This window comes from Canis lupus, chromosome 28 (assembly GCF_003254725.2).
Source record: "Canis lupus dingo isolate Sandy chromosome 28, ASM325472v2, whole genome shotgun sequence".
Classification (NCBI taxonomy): Eukaryota; Metazoa; Chordata; class Mammalia; order Carnivora; family Canidae; genus Canis; species Canis lupus.
Genome location: NC_064270.1, coordinates 35624826 through 35652125, shown reverse-complemented (window position 1 = coordinate 35652125; position 27300 = coordinate 35624826). Strand labels below are relative to the sequence as shown.

Genomic DNA, 27300 nt, shown 5'->3' with positions numbered 1-27300 from the left:
TTTTGTCATTACAAAATTTCCTCTGTTTCTCATGTAGTAATTCTTTTAGGTCTACTTGGATATTTGTTCAACCACCTCAGCTTTCTTATGCTTAGTGATACATATGTATTCATGGAGCATCTTTTTGCATTATTATTATTGTTTTTTACTTTCAACCTGTCTATTGTAGTTATACTCAAAGTGCACTTTTTTTTTTTGCAAACTGTAACTAGTTAGTTGGCCTTGCATTTTAATTCATTCTGAGGGTCTCTCTCTCTCTCTCTCTCTCTCTCTTTTTTAAATGGAACATTTCGGGCAGCCTGGGTGGCTCAGCAGTTTAGCGCCACCTTCAGCCCCGGGGTGTGATCCTGGAGTCCCAGGATCGAGTCCTGCATTGGGCTCCCTGCATGGAGCCTGCTTTTCCCTCTGCCTATGTCTCTGCCTCTCTTCTCTCTCTGTGTGTCTTTCATGGATAAATAAATAAAATCTTTTAAAAAATAAATGGAACATTTCATCTAATTATATTTAAACTATTCACACGGGAGTTGAAATTCATTATTTTTCTATTTCTTTTATATATGCCCTATATCCTTTTCCTGTTTTCTTTTGGATGGAGTGGTTTTATTTATTTATTTTTTTAGAGAAAGAGCACATGCGTCCATGCATGCATGGGGGAGGGGGGCAGAGGGAGATGGAGAGAATCTCAAGCATGCCCCATGCAGTATAGAGCCTGGTGCAGGGCTTGATCCCACCCCCAGGAGATCATGACCTGAGCTGAAACCCAGAGTCGGGCACTTAACTGACAGAACCACCCAGGTGCCCCTTAACATACATTTTTAGAACTGTTGGCATGTTCTTCCCTTCTTAGGTTCAGAGCACATTGGTTGCTCAGGAGGCTGAGTGTTGGGGATCAAACTATCCATTATTACCAGGAAGCTTGTAAGAGAATTTGGCTTTCGGCCTGGGGTTGAGTGGCCTTGGTGCTATCTCACCTCCTTGAAAGGTCACTATCCTCCACGCAGAGCAGCAGGCAGGCCAGAACGAATGTGCTGTAGGCAGATCCAAGAAGAGAGAGGAGAGCCAGAGAGGGAAGTGAGCCATGACAGCCAACTCCTCCTCCCAAGGCCTGGGATCACAGATGTCACTGCCCCTTCCCTGGGGGAGCTGGGCAGGGAGCGAGGCCAAGAGTAAGTTCCTGCACACACAGCAAGGGCAGGCGGAGGAGTTGGGGAAGGAGACTCTCTTTAAATACCTATTAGTGCAGTTGTATTTCTCTCCCTTATGTTTACCAACAATTTATGATTCTGTTTTTATGCTGTCCGTTCATATCCTTGGATCACTTTGTTATTAAGGTATTTGTCCTCTCTCACTTGTTTGTTAAGAGCTACTTATATGCTATGACACTACCCTGTTGTGAGCCATAATTTTGGATGAGCAGCATTATCATCCATTCCTCTCGAAGCATTTTTTAGGTTTCCCCCCCTCCTTGGTTATTTTTCTTTTCTTGTCATTATAATGGGATCCAATTTTCAATTTTATTTCAGTAATAGTGTTTTTGTATTGATTTATATATATGCATTCTGGGACTGGCATGTTTATTAAAATATCTTGCTGGTTTTAGTAGATGTACAGTTGATTTCCTTGGGTTTCCTAGGTAACTGATCATATCACCTATAAATAATTTTTCTTACACTTATTTCTCTGAATTTTTTTATTGCTTTATTATAGTCCCTCAAATATAAAGAAGTTTTAAAAACTTGTGCAAATAGTAGGCATCCCCTTTTATGTTTTGGGCTTTCGCGGGAAGGCCTCTGATTTTTTTCGCCATTGATTGTGATATTGACTATAGATTTAAGGTGCAAGTTCATTATTTTATGGAAGAATTTGTTTCTAGTTTTAAAATAGGAATTTTTAAGAATCAGCATTAGGTATCGAATTTTATTAACTGTCTTTTAGACACTGAGACACCACATCTTTTCCTTTCTCCTCTCTTTTTGAATCCTTTGACCCTCTGATGCAAATATTCATTAACATTTTAATATAATTATTCATTGATGGACTTCCCAATTTCAAAACATGCTTACATTTGGGGGACATATCTAACTCTTTTAAGGTATATCATATTTTAATATGCCGCTGAATTTAATTTCCTAGTATTCTAATTAAGATTTTTCACATCTAAATTAGGAAGGCAAAGTGGTCTTCAGTTGTTTACTGACATAATAATACTGCTCAATAAATTGGCCCCAAATTCAGTGGCTTAAAACCATAAAGCAAGTATTGAGTCTGTGAGTCAGAGATCCACACGGGGCAGTTCTTGTCTCGGCGGGGGGCACTGACTATTGATCTGGTGGTTGTGGGCATTGCTCCATGAGTCTCCCCCATCCCGCCAGCAGGCTAGCCCTGGCACCTTCTCATGGGGCCAGCAGACACACAAGAACTAACAAGCTCTAAGGCTCAAGCCCATTTCTAACCTCTGCTTGGGTCAGACCTACTAGCATTCATTACCATGTCGGGTAGCCAAACCCAAAATCCAGGCATGTGGGGTTGGCAGGAGGAGCTGCAATGCTAAATCTCAGTCCCAAAGCAAAGGGCTCAGTGGGGCTCAGATGGGGGAGAATGAAGTATTAGGGCCATTCCAGCAACCAGCCATAATCCTCAAGTTTCCTTTGTCCTGCCTTTGACTGTGTGTGTGTTTTTTGGGACAGTAAAAATAATACAAGAATAATCTGTCATTTGGGCTTTCAAAACTTTCCCTTAACGCTATCTGGGCCCAGAATCTCTATGGAACATAAATCTCTTACAGATTTTCAACTACTTACATGGCCATTGGTTTTGCTATTTCTTTATTGAGCCAATTTTGGTAACAACTTTTCCTGGAAAATCTACCCATGTTTTCAGACTTATTTGTATAAAGAATGTGTAGTAGTTGATTGGAATTTAAATTTTATACCTATAATTATATCCATTTCTCTGTCTTTATCTTTCTCCTTGCTTGGACTTATCAGAATTTTGGATATGGATGTAGTCTGTCTGAAGAATTAAGTTTTGGATTTAGTCATTGAATCTATTGCTTTTATTTGTGGTTTCTAATCTAGTAATTTCTGCTTTTATTTATTTTTTAACTCCTTCCTCCTAGCTTTCATTGTTGGCTTTGTTATTTGGCTGGTTTATTTATGTTCATATCTCTAGATCATAAACACATTTAAAACTGTACATATTCCTGTCAGTAAATTTTTGGCTTTCTCCCATATATTTTGATGTGTAGTATTCATTAGACAGAATTGGACACATTTTTACTTAAAAAAATGTTTCCTTTTTCTGCAGAGGATTCTTGTTTGAGGATTGATGTCAGATCTCTGTGGGGCACATTTTCTGTGAATGACTAAATTCTGAGACCAGGGGGATCCCTGGGTGGTGCAGCGGTTTAGCGCCTGCCTTTGGCCCAGGGCGCAATCCTGAAGACCCGGGATCGAATCCCACATTGGGCTCCCGGTGCATGGAGCCTGCTTCTCCCTCTGCCTGTGTCTCTGCCTCTCTCTCTCTCTCTCTCTGACTATCATAAATAAATAAAAATTAAAAAAAAATAAAAACAAATTCTGAGACCAGTGCAAGTTTTAATATAAATATGTGAAAAACTTCCATCTCCTTATGGTGCCAGTACTCCAAAATGAAGAATGTAGATTTAGAGTTTCACTGATTGACTATCTTATTTGAACATTCCTTTAAAAACAAACAAAATGTCTTAGCGTCATTATAGGGGATCTTGCCACTGTCAGCTCCACGGCGCTCACTTTACAAATGAACACATTGGAAGACTTGGATGTGTCTGAGTACTTTTTCTCCCACAGAGCTTTCTTTTTGAATAGCCAATCAGTTTGCAGCATGAAGCATTTTTCCCATTAAGGCCCTACTTTAAAAAAATTAAACATAAATGTTATTTTCATGTGTAATTGCTAGTAAGGTAGACAGAATATGGGATTTTAGAGACACTTAAGAGACTAGAAACTCACCCAGTTGTATGGATACTACCCTTTGCACCATCCCCTCCACAGATGTTCGTGGTGTGCCTACTGCATGCTGGATACCATGTGCGTGTGTGGTCACTCCTGGATCTGTCCTTGACCCTCCTCCCAGAACAGAGGACTTCTAGTTACTTAAAGCCAAGGGTTGATTGGAGGGCAGGAGCCAGGTGCATTAAACCAGTATTATGATGGGACACACTCTTAGTCTTTTCCTTTAATAAAAATGACTCCAAAAACCACAATACCACACTCTTGGAACCTCCAAAAGCCACAGTGACAACCCATAAATCTGTCATTTTTTTAGATGAGGAAGGCAAGGCTAAAAAGGTCAAATGATTTGTCCAAAGAAAGATACCAAACGGGAAGGAGCAGGATTTCATGGAGGCACAGATGAAGTATCAATGGAAAATAAGTAAATACATGCAAATATCTTTTTTTTAAATGTTTATTTAACCTCTACCCCCAACCTGGAGCTCATACTCATGACTCAGAGATCAAGAGTCGCATGCTCTACTAAGTGAACCAGGTGCCCCAGATAACTTTTAAAGACTTTTTTTTTTTTTTTATCAGTGGAAAAATTATTTAAAATCTGTCATCTCAAATTTAAATGGGCTGCCTTCCTTTGGTGTTACATTTAGGCACAAGAATGTGCTGTGAACCTGAGCCCCCTAGCTGGGGTTAAAACGCGATCCTCTAGACTCGCAAAAGGACATTATCCCTGGAGAGTGTGTTTCCCGAGTAAGGACAGCTGGAAGCCTAGGGCTCGCTGTGCCCTAGCAGTCAACTGGTTACAGAAGGCAGTTTCCCATTCTTTTTATAGATTCCGGGTTCAATATGAACTCTCCCAAAAGGTATATGAGCAGGCCCAGGCTGGAGCTGGCTTCTATTCCCTTTGTCCACTTGTGAGCAGCGGTTAGCTTTAGAACCCATGCATCTTCTAGTTACTCCATTCAGCTACCAGAGGCCCTCCCAGAATTTAGCTCTTTAATACACAGGCTGAGATCCTCTGCAGATGAAACAGAAAGAGTGACACGCTAATGTGACCACCGTGTCTGCCCTGTTTTATCATCCACGTGGCTACTTAACTACATATGTTGCTTTCTCAGCCCTGGATGCTGCTCTCCTTGCCTCCCCTTTGTGCCTGCGAACCTCTGTCCCTTGGTTCTTGAGGTCCCACCTCCTTGTCTACTGTCCTCCCATCTGTACCTGCTGGTTCCTTTCTCCAAGTTGGTAGGCATTCTCCCTGGGTACTCCACTGTCTTGGTCTGACACCATTGTCTGCTCCCTTTCATACTGTGAAATGTTTCAAGTTGGGCTTGTGACCTTTTAACCCTCAGCCCCAAGGGCCTGTGACCTAGCACGTGCTCAGTAGAGGCTGGTGGGTTCAATAATGGCCTCATGAGGTTGTGAGCTCATTGCTCTCGATATGTGTCTCCTACCTCTGCACTCACTAGGTATTGCATCCATTTGAACATAGGGAGTGGGTGGTAATTCTCTCAATCTATGGGCTGTATTTTGTATGGAGGAGATGAGCAGATGTCTCGTGGATGAAAGAATAGGTATCCTAGAGGAGTAGAGTGAAGCCTGCTCTGTTCAGAGTAGGAATCAGCAAATAGGGACGTGCTTTCCATAAGAGCAGCCTTTGTGCTTTGATTTTAGGGCAGAGGTCAAGGATTGTTGATTCAAAGGCCAGGGACTCTCAGACTGCTGGTCTACCAGATGGCCTGCATTGGAATACCCCATGGGGCTTGTTATGAATGCAGATTTGTACACAATTGGTGCTGCACCCTGAATCAGGATCTCCTCTCTGCTGGGGTGGGGGCCTGCTTATTTATAGAGCAGCTTCAGTAATCAACACATAGCAGTGTGGACCAGCTGTGGCCTAAGCAATCTATGCACTATCAAGTCTCCCGACTTGGCATTAAGAACTTCATGACTTTTTACAAATGTGGATCTCACGTGTGCTATCATTTACTTGAATAACTTCTTTTCTTAATTTATCTTACATTCTCCCTTAAGTCAACATGTGCATAGTTTATATAAATTTATTTAAGGAGGAAATTGTACTTCCATAATATAAATGGAAGGCCAGTATCACTTGTCACAAATAGTGTAAAAATAAGTGGGAGGAAAGCACAGCAAGGTTATTAAATCACAGCCAGACAGCAAGGATGTGCCCACTCCCTTTATGAAGAAGGGTGGTCAGCCAGTGGCTGGAGAGCTGTTAGGTCTATTATAAGAAAACAGATGTTGCCCTAATTAAAAGACGTGGAAGGGGTTTGGAAAGGGAATAATGTGTCCCCTGTGACCAGTATCCTGAGGGCATCTCGTACCCAGCCAGCAGCGGTACTGATGTGTGTGGGTCCTGAGACACTCAAGGTCTGAGTTCCTTCAATGAAGATCCCAGAATGATTTGGTGACCCTCTTATTTTGAGAAGAGGGAGAAGGCCTAGAGCCTTCCAGTGACCTGCAAGTGCTTCCAACTATCCACTCCTAGGTGTGAATCCAAAGGCCAGGTGAAGGCTGAGGCCTGAATCATAGGATATGTGGATGACACCTGAAACCAACTGGTGCCCCTGGGGGCTCCATGCCCTCATCGGAAGAGAGGATGCTGGGGGAGCAGGGCACAGATGGAGGTGTTGTCTCATTGATGAGGAGGTTGGTATTTTCTCTCTGAGCCCAAACTGTCAGCAAGAGCATTTTCACACATCTTGTGTGATGCCTTCTGGACCTCATCCCCTCAATCATATTTGTTCAGCACATTTATTTAGCATGTGGTAGGTCCCAGGTGCTGCAGCTTGGGGCTCAAAGTAAAAGCCTCTGTTAAGAGGCCAGCCCCAGGTGGCCAGGTGATGTCCACATGCTGTGGCACAAGGCTCCATGTCAGGAAGACTATACATGCTGCCCAGAGGTCCTCGTGGGAGGCTTTGGGCAGCTCTCCTGGTGGGACAAGGATCTGTTGCACCTTGGCGGTGCAGAGTGACTTCCAGTGAGGCAGAGAACTGGCCTGTGCATCAAGTTGGGAGAGCCTGTTGACTTGGATGGGGCTGGCAAAGGCAGGGCTGGCAGGAGCACTGGTCACAACCAGGCCACGTCTGGTGAGGTCCAGGTCATGCCAGAAACCTGAAACTGGAGGGGAGACCAGGGGCCAGACTGAAGGCTCAGGGGGCCCAGGTGGCTTGGCACCACCTTTGGCTGAGAGCGGGGCCAGACTGCCATCTCCGATGCACAGGCTCCTTCCTGCACTCAGGCTGCTATGCAAAGCCCTCCAAGAAATGTGCAAAGTCAGGCCCTGGGGGCAAGAGCTTCCTAAAATGCTGGTCACCTTGTGGGGCCAGGTGAGGCTCGCTGTGGGGACAACACTGCAAGCAGCTGTCCCTGTCTTTGGCCTGAATTCCTGTCCCCTCCCCTCCCCCCTTCTCAGAGTCTGCCCTCTAGAGCATGTGCGTGTGTTTTTGGGAGGAGAGTTTCTCTCCATGTGGCTCTGATGTCTGCTAATACTGTCAAGTTAAAAAATATAAATTGTATTTCTGCAGAAAATCGATGGGATGATTTCTTTGCTCCCCCTCTCTCTGGCCCCATCCCTCCTTGGAAAGCAATCTTGGGGACACATGGGAAAAGTTAGTAGAATTTCAGTGGGTGCCAGTGCGGGGATACTGCTTGCTGATAGTTTTGGGTTTTCCCATGTTATTCTTGGGAGCAGAGAGGGTATTGGAGTATTTATCGGGGTGCACCAGCCCCGTGAGTGGCAAATACCATCTGTTTCCCAAAAGACTGAAGCTGTGTCTCCCCAGCTATCAGACACGTGGAGGGCAACTGGAAAACACGAAGACAAGAAAGTCTACAAACATGTGGCTTTTTGACACTGAAGAGAAGACATTTGTCTTTCAGTAGTTTTCAGGTTTCATCTAGAAATTAGTCTTAAGGGAAAGCCACTTGGGACAGGCTACTATACCTGAGCATGCTCACAGGCTGAGAAAGCCATCATGCTAACTTTTTCTGCCTCGGGACCCCAGGAGCAAACATCCTTCGTGCACTGTCTCAGAGTGACATTCAAACGGTTTCCTAGATGGAGGACGTATCTGAAAATAGGAGTTCAGGGTCCTTGTTGTTTCATCCCTGAAGCTGGAGCTTCAGAGAGGAGCTCCCTCTTTGAATAAGGAATTATGCAAATATTTAGCTTACAGTGGACGTATTTGGATTCTGCTCCCTTATAACAATTGCATACTAAAGCAGGCATCTCTGGCAGCCGCCCCCTCATAAACTTAGCTTTCTTTAACATATTTAAAAAGCAAATAATTTTGGTCTTGTGGTCTGCTGCAGACATCATTTGTAGTTTAGCCAGGATATTATTTGAGAACTGAAAAGCTCTCTAGGTATTACATCCGTATATAAACCATGTGTTAGAAAGATATAAATTCAGTTTTGAAATATTTGTTAGACTGCTTTTGGCTTTCAATCCGTGCCAAACATGTGCTTCAGTGACGGATGGAGTCATGTGGACCCCTGAATGAAACTCTTTATTGTGTATAGATTTTGTCTTGCAGCAGCTGGGTTACACAAGCTGCGAGATTAAGAGGATCCAGTTACTTAAGAGGTGTGCTTTCGAGCGAGCTGACGATCTCTCTTTCCCCTTGGAAATGTGTCACTGGGTTATTTGGCCACGGCAGATAGTGTCATCCACTCCGAACTGATGGAGGACAATTACGTTGCGGGCCTTCTCACCTTAGCTCCAAGTTCCGACACCCGAATGTGCTCCTAGGAATTGCATGAAGTCTTTGGCTCAGTGGGCCAGCGAGCTGTTGGCGGGGCCGGGCTCCCAGGCCGCCCGGTGACACGGAGGACGCCGCGCGAGTCTGAGTCTCCCATCTCTGATCGCAGAGTATCGCGGGGGACATGCTTCTATTTTAAAAATCCAAACAAAAATCCCAAAGCCAAAAACAAAAAAAACAAAACAAAACAAAACAAAAACCCAAAGCCTCACTTGCTGTTCATCTGAAATTCAGATTGAACCGGCCGTCGTGATTTTGTTTGCTCCGTCTGGCAGCCCTACATAGATCCTGGCTTATGGTCTGTCCTCCTAAACTGGCCTGGCAAAGCGAATTCCTCAGGGGTGAGGGTTTGGGGAGTTTGCAATGCCATGGGGGCCAGTGGAGCGCGTGCCCGGGGTGCACAGGGTAACGGCGGGGCTGCTGGGGCCCACGGGCAGTGGCTCCGCACAGTGAGGCGGGCACTTGCCCTTGGGCGCGGGGTAGCCCCTTTGACTTCTTAGAGGCATCCACTTGCTCAGCCTTCCAGACCTTTCTGATTGTGCCCCCTCCCCCACCCCAGGGTGGGCAGACCCGGGACATGGTCCTCCCTGCCCTCCCCCCCGCCCCAACAACAGCACCAGCGCAGACCCTGCTCCAGGTGGCACCCCTTTGGCGTCCCCTTCCTGGATCAGGTCAGCTGCAGTCGGTTTTCTGCTTCAACTCGGATCACTCTTTTTTTTTTTTTTTTTTAAGATTATTTATTCATGAGTGACACACAGGCTGAGGGAGAAGCAGGCCCCCTGCGGGGAGCCCGATGCGGGACTCGATCCCGGGACCCTGGGATCACACCCTGGGCAGATGCTCAAGCACTGAGCCCCCCAGGCCTTCTTTCCGCAGGTCATCTCCTCTGATGTCCTCGGCTCTCTCATGGGGGTTGAGTATCGTGCCCTCTGTGGCGCGCATCAGAAGGATCCCAGTGAGGCAGAGGCTGACATCCCCGTGGGTCCCCACCACCACCACCCCCCATTGTTCCTGAGCAGCAGGAGGAGAGTCGCCGCGGGAGGTGACGGCCACCTCCACCCTTGGGGTGGACTCTGGCTGACTCGGGAGTTGTTTGGTTGCTTGTTCATTTTTAAAAATGAGCCCGTTTAATATTCTTAACACATCACATTTCATATCAGTAAATCCAAACAATGAAAAATGGGCAGGAGATAGGAAAACATAATCCCCCCAATTAAGAATGAAAATTACTGGTAAAAATATGAAAAACTTTACCTTGAATGACAAATGCATATTAAAACAATGAGGAAATGTGGGAAATGTTTTTTTTTTTCTTTACAAATGCTCAAATTTTATTTATTGGAGAGAGGGTGCGAATAGGGGGAGGAGCAGATGATAAGAGACAGCAGCCTCCCCGCTGAGTGTGGAGCCTGATGCAGGGCTTGATCTCATGACCCTGAGAGCATGAGCTGAGCTGAAATCCAGAGGTGAAGGCTTAACCAACTGAGCCACCCAAGTGCCCCACAAATGCTCAACTATTTTTGAGCGGGCTTTTTTCAGAACTTTTGGCTACTGAGCCCTTTCGGCTGTAGTTTGACTACTAAGTCGACCTGCCAGGCCCTGATCCCTGGTGAATAAACAGAAAACAGTCCTGCTTCACATCCAGCAAAGGGCAGGAGGGCACCCGGCCCACTCCCCACCCATTCTCCCCTGCCTTCAGCATTCCTTAGTGCGGGGAGGCTGCGGAACCTTGTGCCTCCTCTTGTTGATGCCACCGTGCTACCCGGTGTGACCAGCCAGGAGAGGGAAAAACAAGACAAACTTGCAGTAGTGACTGTGGTCCCCTCATAATGGTGACACTTGGGTGGCATATCTGTGCCTGTTTTATAGAGGATTGAAAATCCATTTAAAACAATTAATTCAGCATTCATACGAATTTTAGGCTGGGACAATGACACTCAGCCTACAGATCCACTTGCTCTGCTAAGATGCTTGTTGGCTAGTACAGGATTGGCCAGTTCTGTTGTTTCATGGGAATAGATCAGACTAAAGATTTGTATTATCAAGAGGAAATTGTTTAAAAGTTCCTAAGCCAGACAAACACTGAGAATGAAAGTTGTTTTTTTTTTTTTTTCAGGATTCCTTTTATTTACTCATGAGAGAGAGGCAGAGATATAGGCAGAGGGAGAAGCAGGCTCCCTGTGGGGAGCCTGATGTGAGACTCGATCCCAGGCCCTGGGGGTCACATCCCGAGCCAAAGGCAGACACTCAACCACTGAGCCACCCGGGTGTTCCAGAATGAAAGTGTTTCTAATTGAAATTATTAAAAGTGCCCCTAAGTCATTCCGTATGCCTGATAAATATTTATCAAATCTCATAGAATTAAAATGTCTCTGAACTCAGGACTCTAACCCTGTGTTACAATAGTTTTGTTTATCCTGTTTGACTAAGTTAGGATTCCCATTTGGGTCCCTCCAATTCAACCAGCAAAGTCAACAACTAGAATATCAACAGTTGTAAAAATACTATTGGCACCTGCCTTCAGATAACCACACTTTTCCCTTGGTCAGTAGGATTTGGGCAGGTGCTCCCTACCTTATTCCCATGAATCCCCCATCCTTATTGTGTCCAAGTACCACTGTGAAGCCAAGACTCCCAGTCTTGCCCTGTTCCCACTCCCCTAACTGCTTGAGCCCCAGGAGTTCCTACAGCTGAGCATCAGCAGGTAGAGAAGGGGGAGGGAAAGTTCCTGTCATAGGGACATGAGGCAGAGGATATGGTGTTGCATCTTGGAATTCTGAATATATTTTCTCATAAACACACATGGGGTTTCAGGTCCATAATCTATTATCTGAGGTAAAACCTAAAGTGCATTTTTCTCATAAAGAAGATGAAGTCTTCCAAATGGTGGTATGAGAAGCAACTACCTTATGAGTTAATAATTATTTGAGAGCTGGCCTTCGAGAGCTCCTGAAGTCTGTAGAGTCAAGTTCAAATAATCAGCCTCTGCTTGCTTACTTTTGGTGTGCCGCATGCTTGCTGAGATTCAGCTCTCCCTTGGCTAGCATGGCAGGTACACACTCTTGAGAAGGAAATATTGGGCTTTCACAATCACAATTTCTATAATGGTCCCTCAGTTCTTGGTTCTGATCTTAATTTGGCCTTTCAAAGATTTCCTGCTGGGAAGATAATGAGCAAAATGCCTTAGATGAGGATTCTGGTTGACTTGTCAGTTCTTTCTCATAAAAAATAAGTAAATTGGAATTCTGGCTTATAAATAAGACACATGTGGGTTTGTTCTGGGCATTGACCTGCAAAGGGACCAGACATTGCTGGGTAAGCTAAAAATCACCTGTCAGAACCTCCAAGCTGAGAACCAAGCCCCGACGCACTCCCGCATGTCATTATGATCGCCCCAAGACTGTGGGAACTTTTCATTGGTTTGGTAATAATCCATTAAATAAATACGTGTCTACAAATAAATACATACCCATGAGGATATAACAGTGAATTTGACAGACAAAGCCCCTACTCTCTTGTGATTTTAGATTGGGAAGTAGGGACAGACAAAGGGATAAATAAAACAAGTTCAGGTACTTACAAGTTGCTGTGAAAGGAACAGCATGGGATGATGGGCTAGAGAGGATCTTGGGTTGGGAGAAAGCTTCTCTGAAGTGGTAACTTTTGAGCTGAGACATGAATAATGAAATTTGGGGTCATGCAAAGGTTTGAGAGTTGGAAATCTTCAGCAGAGGGAGCAGTAAATGCAAAGAACATGAGGTAGGACATAGCTGGGTATACTAAGGTGTCAGAAGGGTGATCAGCGTGGTCACAACAGAGCAAGTGAGATAAAGTGATCAGGGGATGAAGTTCTAGGATTTTAGGACAGAGGAAAGGATTGAATCTTATTCCAAGTGTTTCCAGGCCAGAGTGATTGTTAATATATCATGCAGTATGGCCGGAGCACAGATCCTAGAACTTTGCTGTGTGGATTGGCCTCCTGGCTTCATGATTTATTTGACCATGGGCTTAATTTCCCTGTGCCTGTTTTCTCATGTATTACATGAAGATAAACTTCATAGAGTGTAGTGCAGTTTAAACAAGTTAAACCTTTAAAGAGTTAGAGTGGGGCTTGGTGTGTACAGTTGATCAATTAGTGCTCACCATTGTGATCGATAAGTGCTTGTCGATCATGTCACCTGTGCTCAACACTGCATTTTTGTCCTATGAATGGTTCTCATTTATCCATTCCTCTCTAACCTTCATACTCTCCGTGGAGAGAATGTTTCCAGTGTTTCTGCTTACTACTGTATTCTAGAATGCCTTCCCATTGCAATCAAATAACATCCAAACTCTGCCTTGGAAGGCCCACCACAATCCAGGCCTTGTTTACCACCTGTGCTTTTCACATCACTCTCCATCCCATCATCCACTCCACTGTAGCCACACTGACTGCTCTCTACTGCCTTCGGGCATTTACGTCACATTCCCTTGATGGAAAACAACACTGTAGGTTTTTGCTCTCTTCAACTGTACCTCTCCTTTAAGATTGGAAGAGGGAGAACTGGCTGGTGATGAGGTTATCTAGAAGGATTCAATTAAGAAGTAGGAGACTTTGGGGAAAACAAGAGAGACCAACACAAAGCACAAAGACACTCGTTGGAGCTGTTGACTATGGGCCATAAGACAAGGACTGTGTCAGATCACCCAGCCATGTGACCATGGAACTTAAGGAGCAGTGAATGGCAGTGGCATTGGCAAGAAATGTGTGATACAGAATAGTTTGTTGCCTGACTGGGGAATGGAATGAAACCTTTGATTTTTAAACATGCTGGATCTGAGGTGATGATGATGACAAGACATAGGAATTAAAATGCCCAGGAGGTGTTGTAATACAGACTGCACTTGGGTGAGTTCTCCAGATGGGAAAATATCGATTTGGGCAACATCAGTTTAATGTTAATGAGTTCTGTGGGGAACGATCAGAACAGAGAGGGAGGATGGCCCAGAGCTGGGACTTGGGGGGTATTCAAGTCCCTTAGGGAGAGAAGGAAGCCAAAGAAAGAGGGATGAGTAGAACAAGGCAAGACCTGGTCAGAGAATGGCCAGGTGCTGCAAAATCAGTGTGTATTGTAGCAGAAGATGGTGGGTGCACCGGGGATGTTAGAGAGTGCCCTCAGATGGAACTGAGCTTCCGGTGTAGATGTAATGTGACCACTCCCTTGCTGTTGTGTACTTCCCATTTGCTAAATTTATGATAGTGAGTGGAATAAACTAGTTTTCATTCTTTTTGCTGTTAACTTTCAAAAATGGCTCCTGAAAAAAGAAAAAAAGAAAGGAAAAAAAAAAACTCCTGGAGTATAGATTTTCATCACTGATTCCTTCCCCCTGCACCCCCCCCATACCATTTTTTGCAAAGTCAATTTTGAGAAATTCTGACCCCACTCCAAACCCCCAAAGTAATCAAGTGAATTCCTGCAGCAGGTCTTGGTCCCTGTTATGAAGGGCAAAATGAATTTGAAATGCAAAGGCCTTGGGTTTTGCCATTAGTTCTGCCATTTGTTTTTGAGCAACATTAGAAATAATCCATACAATCATGTAGTTCAGTCTGACCATTTGTAAAATGGTCCTTGCATTAGCTTCCATTGACCAGCAAAAGGTATAAAAATAAATTAATGTCATAAATGATTTTGCTTCCTGCAAACAGGGTACACTGTGGGCACGGAGAATTATTTTTCTGTGTAGTAGAGACAATGAATACTTGGGGTATGAATCCATTTGAAACATTTATGGGAAGCTATAATCAGCTTTCTTTGAGTTTGGAAATGACATATAAAACATCTTTTCAAAATTGTAATTGTTCCATAGTGCTTGATTGCTTTTATTTCCAAATGGACTCTGTCCTCTGGCATGCCCAAGTCTGTGTATCTGTGATGCCAGGAAAGCTGGTAAGAATGTAAAACATTCAAGCAGTTGGTTTATTGTCACAAGTCCAAATGATTGATCTTTGTAAGTTAATTTTTTAATTTATCATAAAAGTTTATCCATCATAAAAGTAGTATGTGCTGATTATAGAAAAATCAGAGATACATGCAAACATAAAGAAGAAAAACAGTGAATTCATAGCCCCAACACTCAGAAGAAACCTGGAAGAGCATTTTAGTGTATTTCTTTCCAACACTGATTTTAGAGCAAAAAAGGACGCTAAATGGCACCCATGCACACTTTACATCTATGATCTCACTTGGTCCTCTTATCAGCCTCACTCAATGGATGATGGATGATCCCATAGCCTCCTGGACACAGAAAGGATCTGAGTGTCGAGGAAGAGCAACTTGCCCGCGATCACCCATATAAGGCCTGTGATGGGTGGGGGATGTGTCTTTTGACTCAGGACACTATGGCTACTTTCTTTACACTGGGCTTCGTCTTGATAATTTAGCCCACCAGTGTGGACGAGTAAAATCTTGGGCTCCAAGAGAGTCTGGTTCTGTTTCGACATCCTTTTTTTAAAAAATTTTTATTTATTTATGATAGTCACACACAGAGAGAGAGAGAGGCAGAGACATAGGCAGAGGGAGAAGCAGGCTCCATGCACCGGGAGCCCGATGTGGGATTCGATCCCGGGTCTCCAGGATCACGCCCCGGGCCAAAGGCAGGCGCTAAACCGCTGCGCCACCCAGGGATCCCTCGACATCCTTTTGTCAAAGTATTCATGTGACTGTCACTTGGTGTCACCTTCCTAAACCAACTTTTTCCTTCTGTACCCCCTCCCCCCAGAGCCTTGTAGCCAGCCGTCCAAACATTTTGAAGTTTTTACAGCAACTTGTCATTTTTGTGTTCTCTAGAGTATCTGGGACACGTAGGGGGCCTTTCAGCTGCTTGAGGATCGACTAATTCCCCATATCTCTGCCTTTCTCCTGCTCTAGGAAAGCCTTACTTAATGCTTTTCGCTTGACTGCAGTTGCTGTGTCTTTCCTCCCACCTGAATAGAGAGCGATATGAGAACCGTAAGGGCAAGCACTCCAGTTTGCTGGTATTCGGAGCCTTCCGTGGTCACCAGCCATCTCAGAGCTTTTGACACTGTATTGCTCCAGAATAACATCATTCCTCCAAGATTCAGATTAGGTTTTAAAAGTGATTATTAATAGACTTTGTTTTAAAGGACCGTTTTAGATTTATAGAAAAATCGAGAAGATCATATAGATCCATTTCCATATTCCCCATGTCCACTTTCCCCTGTTATTAACATCTGACATTAATATTGTACTTTTATCATAGCTTAGGAACCAAAAATTAAGGTTAAAAAAGATGTTAACCAAAATTAACATTTTTTTCAACTGAAGTTTGCACTTTATTCAGATTTCATTACTTTTTATCTCCTGTCCTTTTTCTGTTTGGGCATCCCATCCAGCAGGTGATCACACATGATAGTTTTCTACCTCCTTGGGCTCCTCTTGGTGCTGAGGATTTTGTAGAGCACCCTTGTTTCTGATGACCTTGACCACTTCAAGATGTGCCAGTCACGTATGTTCTAGGACGCACCTCTGTTGGTATTTGTCTCAGGTTAGACTGGGATCATGGGTTTTGGGGAGTAAGGCTGCAGAGCTAGAGCATCATTTTTACCATATCCTATGAAAGTACATACCGACAACATGACGTTGCTGTTTATGTTGCCCTTGATCATCTGACTTGAAGTAGTGTTTTTCAGGTTTTTCCATTCTGAAATCACTCTTTTCAGATTAACTTTTGCCCTGGTTCTTTTGAGCATCCCTGAGCTGTGTCATTTTAAAAATCACATTCCTAATTTTCACCCAGGGAGCCTGTAGATGAAATGAAAGTGATATTGGTATTTGGTTAAGATTGCAAGTAGGAATCTGAACCAAGGAAATAGATTCGTCCTTTATGGGAGCATTCCCACCATATTTCCCTGCAATAAGGAGCGGCTCAGTCAGTTCTATAAAATTTTCTTTAGCTTTCACATACTTGGGGCTAAGGAAAATGCTTTATGAGTTTCCAGAGCCTTGTCCCCAGATTGGTCCGCAGCTACCTCAAATTTTTTTTCCCCAGTTAGATTGTCAAAAGTATTATTTATCTTAATCCTACTTTGAGCAACTCGGATCGATTCTCCCCTTTTAGGTCCACACAGGTGTTGATAATGGTTTCCCTTTAAAGGCAGAACTCCAGGTGTGATGTTGCAGTTTTATCTTGACTAGTAATCTCATCAGGGTTTGCTTCCCCAGTGGCCTAATGGGCAGCCTGACTGGATATCCATTGGTACCTAAGCCCGACATTTCCTAATGATCGACAGGCAGTGGTCATTTTCACACCACTAGTGTGATTTGGTCAGACAAACACTGTAGATTTGACAGATTGTGATCCCAGAGGCCTGGGATCGAGTCCCACATCGGGTTCCCTGCAGGGAGGCTGCTTCTCCCTCTGCCTGTGTCTCTACCTCTTTCTGTGTCTCTCATGAATAAATAAATAAAATCTTAAAGAACTCCACATCAGTCTTCACCTGTGTGTAACCAAAGCCCATCAGTGGGTGTCAGGTGGTGATTCTTAGTAAGGCAGGCAAAGGAGGGTTGTCCAGAGCAGGAATGAGGCAGGACTTCCACAGGCAGCCAGGCTCTGGGTGAGCCACATGGGGGGAATCCGAAGTCACTTTTGAGGAGGGTGTCTTCATCACTGGCTTTTCTAAGACCTTAAAAGCCATTGCAGCAAAGAGTCTTTCTTGCTTGTGGAATTGGGTCTCATACCTTCCCTGTTGGCTGGCCACAATCAAGTCTGGAGATGAAAAGCTCAGATGAGGACAAAAGCAAAATAGACATAGACACTTCCCTTGAAAGTAAAGCTAATTATTACAGAAGATAATTGTGTTAGAAACCAAATTATCCAATATGCTTTTTACCCCTCTATGATACTGAAGCAAACTGGCCATTTTATCAAAATGGCAAGCAGTGTATCTGGTTCCCCAACAGAAGAAAAAAGCTGAAAGTTCCTCCCCAGTATAAGCTATTCACGTTTTTTTATTTAGGCAACCGAGTTTTGTTGATGCCCAAATATTTGGAAAAACAAAATGTATGCAAGCTGTATATTTTTTAAGGTCATATTTTTTCCCTGGGCTTCTAGGCCTTGGATATACGCGTCATTCAGGACCTGTTTTTATGGTTTGTCAACAAGATCACTCCATAAAATACATTCTGATATCTCACAGCTGTGTATAATTTATTCTGTCTATCCATGCAGCACAAATAAAATTTTTATTTGGATCATCTAAAAGAAATACCAGTGTACAAATACATAAGCAAAGCTCATAAGAAATGGTCTTCTGACTACAGATACTGCTGGGGGTGGGTATTGTGCAACCAATTAAAAAGCTGAGGGACGGCGTCATTATCCATGTACATAGATAATAAATACTGTACTCAGCAAAGAGCACAGTTACTCAATTTCTTAAGGTTGCACAACATTCTCCAAGTGCTGGCACAGTCTGCCTCTAAATTCTCCTTGGAATATTTAGAAATAAAGCCTTTTGGACAAAAAGAAGTCAGCCAAAAAAGGCTTCTTTTGGATTAAGATGATCGAATATGTAGGTAAAAAGAGAAGTGTTCAGTGCTTGGAGCGTTTTGCCTTCAGGAGAGTAAATAACTCTCTGCTATTAAGAGTCTTGGAGGAAAAAGCTCCAGAGGACCAAGAGTGTTCCTTGTATTTGGTTTGTGAAGCTTCAGCCTGATTGTCATGTAGGAGGCCCCACAAAGGTTCCTCAGCTTCCCCCAAATCAAGGATTGTGGACTTGCAACGCCCCCAGCTCCCCTGCTGGCAGAGTCATGCTAATGATTTACCCAGGAGACCTGGACCTGATGGTTCCATCTCCTTCCTTCTAAGATCTATGGCTTCTCAAGCTAGTTCTGTTGCATGCAGAGACTGTTCTCCAAGTGTCCGGGCCGGGTCAAGATCTAGGTCTTTGAGCTGCGTGGCTGGAATACTCCTAGAAAGCATCCTGTCTTCCCCAACGGTGGCTGGGTGGTGGGTGATGCATAACTCCTGTTTTGGATTTAATAAGCCCTTGGACAACTGGATTTGTGACTAACTACTCAAGTCAGCAATCCATTTGTGTTGGAAATGTAACTGCCAGAACTGCCAGGAATACTTATAATCAAATTGGTTTGTTTTTTGTAGAGAAAATTTTTAAATGCTTACAATCACTTTCTTAACGGTTTTACCCGACTTTTCAAAAGATTAAAATACTGGCCGTGGTGACTCTTGGCACATGGCATGGTTTTCATTGGTTTAGGGGAAAGTTCAGATGGATCTCCAATTCTTATTCCATAATTGCTGGTATTTCGGAGCCTTCTTAGAGTCCAATTCAAATAACACACCTGCTCTCTTTTAAGATATATTCAGCTAATTGCACTCTATAGTCTGGCTCGGCAGGAGCTATATAACTGGATCAGCATGAACTTTTGGTAAATCCCAGCAGGGGAATCCCACTGAGAGTCCTGAGCAAGAGACCTGGGTCTTGGCGAGGATGATGCCAGTGAAACAAGTGGACGTTGTTCTCTATGCTTCTCACGTATTTTTTCCTGGCCTCCCCATGCTCTGGTTCATTTTATAGACAAGGAAAGTACTTGCTGTCCCTCTGCTGACTCATTCTCCCTGTGGCTCTGTGTGAGTCTGGAAGGTTCTCCTCTTCACATCTGGGCTTACGTGCACCCCCATCCCAACAAGTAAAGGTCTTTCCTGGCCTATCCATCAAGGGCAGCCCTCCCCGGCACTCTACCATCACCTCATTTTTAAGGATATTAAATACCTTTAATTTGGAAACCATTGCACTTTTACGAAGTGGTGCAAGGATAACACAGGACCCCCCTGACTCTTCTCTGAAATGGTCTTGTTGCCCATCTTTCTTCCAATACAAGAACGTAAGTCATGAGGGCACCTGTATCTGTGTGCCTCTCTTAGATGCCCCGGATGGAGACAACAGAGTCTTCTGGGGTTAAGCTGCATTTAAAAGATGAGGGTCCTGTTAGTGTGGGCAGAGGGGCTGTCTCCACCCAGGCGACATTAGTGCAAAGCAGAAACGATGGGCTTTTTTGAATGGAAGACATCAGACTGTCTGCAGAAGGTAGACAGGGAATACATAGTTGTTGAATGAGTAAATGAACGAGTGAACAAACAAACAGGTGGGCAAACAACTGGACCGGAGACCCGCAGCTGATACGTGGAAGAGTTGGTGCTGGTGCCGGGGTAGGTCTTACCCCGAAGCCCCTACTTGTAGTGATGTTGCACTACCAGGGAGCACAATGAGGGGTATGAAATCAAGCCAGTAGACAAGGGGCATTTGTGCACAATCTCTATGCTGCCAATGGCTGCCCTCTCTGCAGCCAGGAGAAGGGCTTCTGGCATCTTCTATTTGGATAGAAATTCTGTCTACTTCCATCCAGCCCTCCACCAGTATCCACAGATGTCACCACTAGAACCGTCCCCTCTGGTGACAGAGCCAGAACCCTCATCCCTTAGGTTCATCCTAAAAAAAACTCAGCTCGTCCCAGCCCTGAGCATGCACACTCTCCTCTCCTTGTTCACGTGGCTCATGGTCCTCTCTCCTCGCATCCCCCTGGCCCCTCAAGGCCAATGGGCCCACTCACCTCCTCTGCCACTGGCCAAATCCCTAACTCTCTGCTCATCCCTGTTCCCATAGTCCCTTAACAACTGGGAATTTTAAATGCTTTGTGACCAGCTTGAGAATTTTCTGGAGTGTCTGTGTCAGACAGTTAATACTCGAGTAGTAATCCTTTTGTAACCTGAATATAACTGCAGACTTCCACATCGAGAATGATAAAATGGTGTGGATTTAAAAGTATTTGGGGAACTGTAAAATGTCTAGGATTAAAATTTCAATACCATTTGTGCCCAATAAATGTGAACTCCTTAGTAACTTAAAACTGTGCTATTATGACTCAGGTCTGAAAATTATGAGTCCTGGTTGAAGAAATGGGAATAACATGTGAGGGAATCTGCTCCCATCCTTTACCTTGAGGGATATACTGTGGTCGCACCAAATAGCAGGAACGTGACCTCATAGGAGACCAAGCCCAGAGAAATTACCCGACTTGTTGAGAAAGCGATACACTCTCCAGAAGAGAAAAAATGTTAGACTTTCCATTAGGATTGTTTATGGAATTGGGGCTAAATTGAACCTGTGTCAGGGCATTAACTGGTTCGACAGGACCCCAAGAAACAAGATCATATAATAGTTTATTGAATGACTTAATTTTTTTTTACATAAACCAGTCTAGTCAGTCTGAACTGGCAAATTAATTTTGTCTATAGAATCACTCACTGAAGCATATAAAATTAGCCTCCGTTAGTACAGAGAGGAGAATTGGCATTGTGTTGAGCTGATTCACTGGGACTTAAGTAAATGGATTTAGTCTTAATACAGCTAAAGCCTCGAGACGTTTAATAGGGAGCTGATCTTAAGCAAAGCATTAATTCATCATTTAAGAAGTCACCACTTGTGTGTTTTTGTTGCTCGGTGAAGGACGGAATTATATACTTTGACTTCGATCATCACCCAGCACATGCCACAGGACTTGAAGGGAAAAATAAGCTTTGGCGTAAGTCACAAAACTGTTTGCTTAGATTGATAGAGAATTCATCACTTCTAACACTGACCGTGACTCAGTAGATAACGCGGTTTCCCTGGCTTCCTTCACCTTGCAAATATTGTCGCTGAGTCATTTGTGCCCTAAGTTTCTGATGCCAGACTCTTCCTGACAAGAATGAAGAATGGGTCTGTTTTCTTTTTGACACAGGGGTGAACCTGGGAACCCAATTAGCACCTTCCATGCATGCGGCCGGAAGAGGGGGCCGGGAAGGAGCATATGAAGTAGTCCCCATCTCTCTCTTGAACGGAGACCTCTGGGACCCAACGGAGAGCATCCACTCAAAGGTCAGTTGTGTTTTCTGTTATTTTCATGACCTTTCGATGGCTGAAGTTCAAAAACCACGTTAACTGCATTCATATTCTTCTGTTCAACTCTTGTCTTTATTTTAATGCTGACTTTATTCTTAGAAAGTGAAATCTTGATTCTTAAGAGGAAATACAGACCAGTTTTGATGTGACAGTCCTGATAGGTGGCCCAGCGTTATTTACATCTGTCGAAAGTTATTTTTCAAGCGTACGCCAGGGCTCGCATTTCCAGATACACAATTTCTGTGTGTTGTACTCGACTGCTGGGTGTTTTTCTGTTCCATCAGCATTTTGGTTTTATTGATTGATTATTGGTAGAAACATGTTAATGTGACTTTTCAAAAGTTTGTAATGCGTTTTAATGCAGTTTCATGCTTTGTTTATTTTGGTACATATTTGATTTACGCCTCCTGTGATGTAAGAGAATTGAATGTAAAATAATGGAAATATTAGGGATTAAATTTAATATTTCAATGATTTTTAGCTGCCAAATCTACAGGACTTTCTTAAATTTCAGAACTTGTTGGAACAGTTGGAAGGTGATAAAAATCTATAGTAATATGAGCTCTTCAGAGAGATCATACAGATGGCTTTGTCCTTGTGTTATGTGGAACTATTTTTAGATTATTTTTCATAATAGAAAACAGATTTTTTTTTCCTGAAAGAGCAGTTGAGATTGTGAAAATCCTCTGTAGCTTTCTGGAAGGGCTACAGTGGGCCACCTTTCTTTGAGTAATGATAATATGATTTACATCATTATTTTCTAGGGAGGCTTTCCGTTAAAAGTGAGCATTCAGAAAGGGTGGAAGTTTGGTTAAAGGACCCAAACGCCAGATCTGCACTTTTTGGATATTTCCGTTTCATGGAGACTATTGCAAATTTAATATACAGAGTCCAAACCACTCATGGTGGTATGGCTGGTGTTTTCCAGAAGACTTAAGACGTTAAAGAATAGTTCATTGTGCCATTAATCTGAAACATTAGAAAGGATATGATAGATGCAGAAAAGAGAAGTATACTATTTCAGAAAATGTATCTTTAAAATATTTGTAGATGCTAATGAATAATGCAACAATATGGAACGATCTGAAGTTTCTTGGGTGGTGGAAACCATTATGGGGGCTTTCCCTGATAGGAGGGTTGCCAAATTTAGCAAATAAAAGTATAGAATTTCCCTTTAAACTTGGACATCAGGGGATCCCCTGAGTGGCTCAGAGGTTTAGTGCCTGCCTTCTGCCCAGGGCGTGATCCTGGAGTCTTGGGATCGAGTCCCACGTCGGGCTCCCAGCATGGAGCCTGCTTCTCCCTCTGCCTGTGTCTCTGCCTCTCTCTCTCTCTCTCTCTCTCTCTCTGTGTGTCTCTCATGAATAAATAAAATCTTTAAAAAAATAAAAATAAACTTGGACTTCAGATAAACAGTGAATTTTTAAAATTAGTTTCAGAGGTAGAATTTAGTGATTCATCAGTTGCATATACCACCCAGTGCTCATTACATCAAGTGCTCTCCTTAATGCGCATCACACAATTACCCACCTCCCTCCACCTCCCCACCAGCAACAGTGAATTTTTTTTAAGTCTATCCCATGCAGTATTTGGAACATTATCGAAATCCACATTTAACTGGTGTCCTGTATTTTATCTGGCAGCCCCACCTGGGGATTGTATCAGAGTAACAAACTGATGAGGGTTCTCAGCATGTCCCTGGAATGGACCAATTCAGGTGAGCTCTGGTTTGTGACCTCCAGCTTTATCCTTCCTGCCAGCCAGCCATCCTGTAGACATTACGGAGCACGCTGGCGCAGCTGCTTCTTGCCAAGCTTACAGCCTGATATTTATGGGCCGCCAGCACCATCTTTATAGAAAACTTAGAAAACCATTATTATTTGATGACTGTCTTAGCTCTTCTGCAATTCTGTCTCCCATTCCAAACCGTGCACGTAGTAGGCACACGCCTAGCACACCGACATAAGTCCAGGTTACTGAGATTATTTAAGATTATTTAAGATTATTTAAGATTATTTATTATTTAAGAAAGTAGGGACTTAGGTGATTTGGAGAACAGCACTTTGTCACAATGCCACGGGGCTCATGGGATCAGCATTATGGCTCTGTAGTTATGATGTGTACACATGTGTGCTGGTTAACCACTACGAGCCTACATGAGAAAGGGTACGTGTCAGTGGCTGTTGTCATGCTTGCACAAGTGTGCCACAATCCTCCACCAGGTAGATGTGTGTACCTGTTGTGAGAATAGGGATTCTGGCTAACGGTGTGCATGTGCGTGTCTTGTTATCAAATTGTACGGTCAACGTTTTATTTTTTTTTTATTTTTTTTCAACGTTTTAATTTTAAACTCTATTAACAGAGTATATCCTCAAGTATGCAAAACATACATCAATGACTATATTATTTTTTACAACTATGCCTGCTATACCTTAGAATATAGTTTGAGATACACATTCTTGCTTTTCCGCCCTGCTATTTTATTCTTTGCTCTCCTGGATCTTTCTATTTAACCAGTCTTTGAGAGTTTAATTTAGTACTGGAGATGGCACAGGCATCTTCCTTTTTTTTTTTTTTTTTTTTTTATAAAGTGCTCCCAAGGGATTCTAATGAGCCCATGAGATTAGAACCACAGCTCTAGTGGAAGCAGCTGGAATGCTGGTCAACCTGACTGAGCTGATTTCGGCAAAAGTACTGTCACATACACTCTCTCTCTCTCATTCTCCCTCTCCCTGCCCTGTGATTAAAATATATCTGGATAGGATATTATTAGGCCCATTACAAATCAAGAATCAAGCCATCATTGCCACTGATAATTTACTTGAAAGAGCAGAGGATGGGAAAGAATGTGACTTTGCATACATTGGAGAGCTTCCGGTGTTTACTTGCTGTCATTTTGGTCTAAAACGTGAGGATAAGCTTATCTGCTTCTTCTCCCCATTGGGGTCATGGTAAGAATGAGATGAAACAATAGCTATAAAAATACGTCAGGAACAAAACCCCACTATGCAAGTGTAAGGTGATATTGCAAGTTTAAAGTGTTTTAGGGACCCCTCTCCAATTTCACGTCTTGAAAAAAAATCAACCCTGGACCCGGGGAACACATGTCAGGATGTGGCTCCATCGGGAGATGATCTCCGTTGGGCCCAGCCTCTGAGTGCTCCAGGAAATTTCCAGCTTTCTCACATGAGAATGAATATATGGAAACAGTGTGCGAAATGGAAAATAAAAAGGCAGATGGATTAGAACATGAAACCAAAGCTTCCCTTAGAATATCGTGGGTCTCAAATATCAAACATCAGATGGCAGCTAATTAACGTGGAACAAATAGATGCTGCTGCACGCATCGAAAGGAGCCCTGCTTTCCCTTTGAATGACCATCTGCTTTAGCCCTTCCAGGGAGACTTCTCGTGGGGTTCCACATCCGGTGCTCGCCTCCCCCTGCATTCCCACCCCCAGTAAGCCCTTCGTCAGAGCACCGGCTCTTGCCAGGGTCATAGGTAGCCTCCCAACTTCCAAAGCCAGCCCATGCCCTTCACTCTTTATCTCACTTATCTTGACACTGATTCACTCTCCTTGGAAACTCTCACTTGCTTGGGGCTCCCCAGACCCTGTTCTCTCTCGTTTCTCCTCACATGTTTTTAATTCTTGCTTTCTATTCCTCTCTATGGCTTTGTCCCTTAACTGTCGGTTTCCACTGGCTTTCTTCTGACTGAGGGCCCCCACCGGCCATGTCATTCCCTTCTATGGCCTCACCGTCCCCCAGAGCAGCAGGGGGTGGGGGCTGCCCACAGGAATGACAATGGCAGCACTGGCCACCACCCCTGGGGTCTGGCTGTGTGGGAAGTACCCTGTCACGCACATTTTATGTGCGGGCCTCACCATGTGTCCTCTGACATATGTGGACTTAAAATCCACATCACTCACTTGGCCTTGAGTTCTGAGATTCGGTCCTGACTTCCAGTGGATTCTCGGTGCCTCCATCTGAAAGCTCCCAATTATCGTAAATGTGTTGTGCCCCACAGTGGACATAGCTCCCTCTCCATCTTCTCTTCTATATTTAATAGCTCCCAGAAGATAAAATTGTCATCATCCCCCTTTTCCCCTCAGACCATGAGGTCGGAGACATCATCATGAGGTTGAGTCCACTGGCCCAGCACGTCTAACACATGGCCCTTCCCTGCCGTGTCGTGTTCGTCTTTCTCTGCGTCAGACATTGTACAAATGCAAGCAGGGCGATTTGTCTACCACACAGATCTAGCCCGTCGCTTTCTTTCTTCCTACCTATGATGTCTGGCTTCAAAGCCAGGTTCCTTGCATGATGCCCAAGACGCTTTATAGGCTGTGCTGTCTTGATGCTGAAGGCCCCACTCCCACTTCCCAGCCATCAAGCTCTTCCCAGGCAGCCCACTGCCTAAATACACCACGTTCTCTATTGCCATATGCTGTGTCCCTGGTACCTAAAGCCCCAGCTGAAATTGTCCTGTCTCACGTGAAGCTCATCTTGAGCTTCCCAGACCAACTAGTCCCACCTGCATCTCTGTCCTCACAGCCACACCCATCTCTGTGATGTGCAGTCATGCCATGCACACACTCGATTCCCGCAGATGGAACCTGTGCACACGGCACAAACATGCTGCAGACACAAAGTTAGGTCAGATGCACATCCCCTGATCTGCCCACGGAGCGGGAGGGGTGGACATGAGGGGGCAGCTGCCTCTGCTGCTGCCTCGGGGCCTTCTGCCTCCTGCAGGGCCAGCTGCCTGCAGCCTGAGAGCAATGCCAGTTCTTTCAGCTGGATACCATTTTATAGCAGGGCCCAAAGAAAACCAGCTCAACTATGCTCAACCCAAGAAACAACATTCTAGAGAGAAGAAAGGGCCAGGTTGAGCTTGCAAGGGTGCCTGGGTGGCTCGGCTGTTTAGGTATCTGACTCTTGGTTTCAGCTCAGGTCATGATCTCAGGGTCAGGAGATGGAACCCCGGGCTGGGCTCCAAACTTAGCGTGGGGTCTGCTGGCCCCCTGCTCTCCCCTCTGCCCCTCTTCTTGCTCTTGCACCCACATACTCTCTCAACCCCCTCCTCTCTCTCAAATACAAATATATATATATCTGTCTATCTTTGAAAACCATGAAAACCATAAGGCATTTTGAGGATCAGTTTAGACTCCGCCTTAGGTATTGCCCCCTGGTGCGCTGGCTTTGTCCTTCCCTTCACATGATGTGGGACTCAGCTCTTGGCCACAGACCATACTGTGCTCCCATTCCTGTTGTATGCTTCTAGTCCTTCCACCAACCTGTGCCCCCACCCCGGGGGCAGTGGCCTTATGCCCTCCTCCTTTCATGCGGTGCTTGGCACCTAGTGGAACGAGGCCACTGCCTTTGCTGACTGGCTCTGAGTTTTCCTCTGTGCCTGGAGCCCGGGTCCCTCACTGGTGTGAAGGTGGCCACTGCCGCCACAGCAGATAGAGCAAATGAAAGCCAACGTTTGCACCCTATTCAAATGCCAGAGGGTGCCTTGGGAGCCTCTCCATTTCTGCAGAGTTTGCAAACCATTCTCCAACT

The 27300-nt window shown here is 44.3% G+C and overlaps 1 protein-coding gene across 1 annotated transcript in view; it reads left to right on the top strand.

Moving 5' to 3' along the window:
• ADAM12 (ADAM metallopeptidase domain 12) overlaps nucleotides 1–27300 on the top strand; it is a 331074-nt gene that overhangs the window by 17917 nt on the left and 285857 nt on the right. The window contains exon 2 of the mRNA XM_025467614.3: nucleotides 21577–21713. Within this exon, the coding sequence (XP_025323399.1) occupies nucleotides 21577–21713 (137 nt within the window). The remainder of the gene's footprint in view (nucleotides 1–21576; nucleotides 21714–27300) is intronic.